Source organism: Vicia villosa, linkage group LG4, assembly GCF_029867415.1.
Source record: "Vicia villosa cultivar HV-30 ecotype Madison, WI linkage group LG4, Vvil1.0, whole genome shotgun sequence".
NCBI classification, from domain to species: domain Eukaryota; kingdom Viridiplantae; phylum Streptophyta; class Magnoliopsida; order Fabales; family Fabaceae; genus Vicia; species Vicia villosa.
Genome location: NC_081183.1, coordinates 156,112,688 through 156,114,964, shown reverse-complemented (window position 1 = coordinate 156,114,964; position 2,277 = coordinate 156,112,688). Strand labels below are relative to the sequence as shown.

The window sequence follows — 2,277 nt, the reverse complement described above, 5'->3', positions numbered from 1 at the left end:
TGAGCCACACTATAAGGATCAATTTTCATATTTTGTAGCTTTTAAATTCTAATTACAGAATTACAGAATCAATTTTCATTTTTTGTAACCTTTTAATTTTGAATAGTTTTTGACGGTCATCCTTATACCGTTTTAAGAAATTCATACATAGAAAATAGAATTAGAAGATATTGGTGTAAGAATTTAATGAGGGGTGATATTTGGCGCTATAAATACGTAAGAAGATATCTCTACTTTTGCAGTATCACAATTGAATTCAGAAAAAGATGGCAACCAATAATTTCCAAGTCCAAAAGTCTTTCTCTCTTGTCATACTATTTTCTTTAACTTTCTTCCTTTTGTTAGTTACCAATGTTACCTCAACCGAATCCATTTCCTTTTCCTTCACCAAGTTCAACCCAAACCAAAAAAACCTCATCTTACAAGGTGATGCAGCTGTTAAGCCAACAGGGATATTAGAACTCACAAAAGTCGAAACTGGAAACCCAGTCTCAAACTCTCTTGGCCGTGCCCTATATGCTTCACCTATTCGCATTCACGACAACGCCACCGGAAACCTTGCAAGTTTCACCACTTCCTTTTCCTTTGTCCTCAAAGCACCAGACAGACTCAAAGCTGCTGATGGCCTCGCATTCTTCCTTGCCCCGGTGGATACTCAGCCGCAAAAACCCGGTGGATTCCTAGGACTTTTCAAAGACAAAAATGTCGATAAATCTAGCCAAATTGTCGCTGTTGAATTCGACACTTTTTTCAATCAGGAATGGGATCCACAAGGTAGACATATTGGTATTGATATAAACTCTATCGATTCCGTTAAAACTACCTCTTTTGCTTTGGTTAATGGCCAAGAAGCCAATGCTTTTATAACCTATGAGGCTTCCACTAAAACTTTGTCTGCTTCTCTGGTTTTCCCTTTCCGTCAAACAAGTTATATTGTTTCCACTGTTACTGATTTGAGGGAAACTCTTCCTGAGTTTGTGAGGGTTGGTTTCTCAGCTTCTACTGGTGTTTCTGAAGGCTTGGTTGAGACTCATGATATTCTTTCTTGGTCTTTTCAGTCCAATTTGGACAACGACAATGTGCTTCGTAGTTCTGTGTAATCTCTTGTGTGTGGCTTAAAAAATAAGACCTGCAACAATGGTTAAACTGGTTTATATAAAAACCATCTTGTAATAATAATGTTATTTTTCATTGAATGTTGTGTTTGAATTCTATATTTATATTGGTGAATTCTTATCTACCCAACTCAAAAACTCAAAAAGTTGGATAAAGTTACTTCAATGTAAAATGTCTTGAAAACAAAAAAAAAAATACTATTTAATAATTAATTAAATAAGATAAAATTAAATGATACAATGTGATTGGTGGAAAGTACACTACCCAACTTTTTATGATGGGTAGAGAAGTTATCCCATTTATATTTGTTTCACTTCAATGTCTTTTTAAGGATGTTGATTTTAAACGGGTAAATAATCTATATTTGAATCGCAAAAACTTATTAAATATGGATGTGTTTGTTTCTGCTTTAAAAAAGTGGATTTTTTTCTTTGTATTTTTTAAAATAGATTTTCCAAAAATGTTTTACAAAATATTACAAGTTTTTTTATATTCGTTTTTTTAAAAATGAACTACTAAATTTGACATTCTATAACATAAACATATATTATTGAAGACTAAAACTTAGTCAAAATTATAATTTTTTCAAAAAGTTGTATTTCAAAAATGATTTTTATGAAAATCTAATTGAATTAGTTTCAAAATTATTTATTTTTTAAAATTTTGATATCTAATTTTTTTTTCATAAATAGATGAAATACTTAAAATCACATTTTAAGAATAACTATTCAAACAAAATTTTCATTTGAAATTTTTATAAAAAATTTCTTTATCAAATATTTTTTCACAAAATTATATATAACATTATAAAAATCATTTTTAAAAAAACCAAAACAAACTGCCCATATCTAAATTTATTGTGAATATGTTGGATACTCATATCTGAATACAAAACTAAATTTGCTGCCAAGGTCTTGTATTGCACTGTTTTCTGTTCTCTCTCTCTCTCTCTCAAAATAAAATATGGCTCCCTTCAAACCGTGGCTTCTTAATTTTAAAATGATAAAACAACACGTTTTAATCATACAATTTAAGTTGATTTTTCTTGTTAATGGATCATACGTGATTTATGAAACTAATAGATATCAAAATCTGTCTCTGTCTCTATAAATATCTCTCTAACTCATTTTTAGTCTCTATAATTGCTAAAACTAGTATTTT

At 30.0% G+C, this 2,277-nt stretch overlaps 1 protein-coding gene across 1 annotated transcript; it reads left to right on the top strand.

The window, feature by feature from the left end:
• Window positions 1-250: 250 nt before the first annotated feature.
• LOC131600042 (seed lectin-like) lies at window positions 251-1,214 on the top strand. The gene has a single exon (XM_058872274.1). The coding sequence runs from the start codon at window positions 267-269 to the stop codon at window positions 1,098-1,100; it is 834 nt and encodes a 277-aa protein (XP_058728257.1). The 5' UTR covers window positions 251-266; the 3' UTR covers window positions 1,101-1,214.
• Window positions 1,215-2,277: the final 1,063 nt, after the last annotated feature.

What these genes read in the sequence shown, in the direction of transcription:
- LOC131600042 (XM_058872274.1), top strand. Translation starts at nt 267, where the DNA reads ATGGCAACCAATAATTTCCAAGTCCAAAAGTCTTTCTCTCTTGTCATA.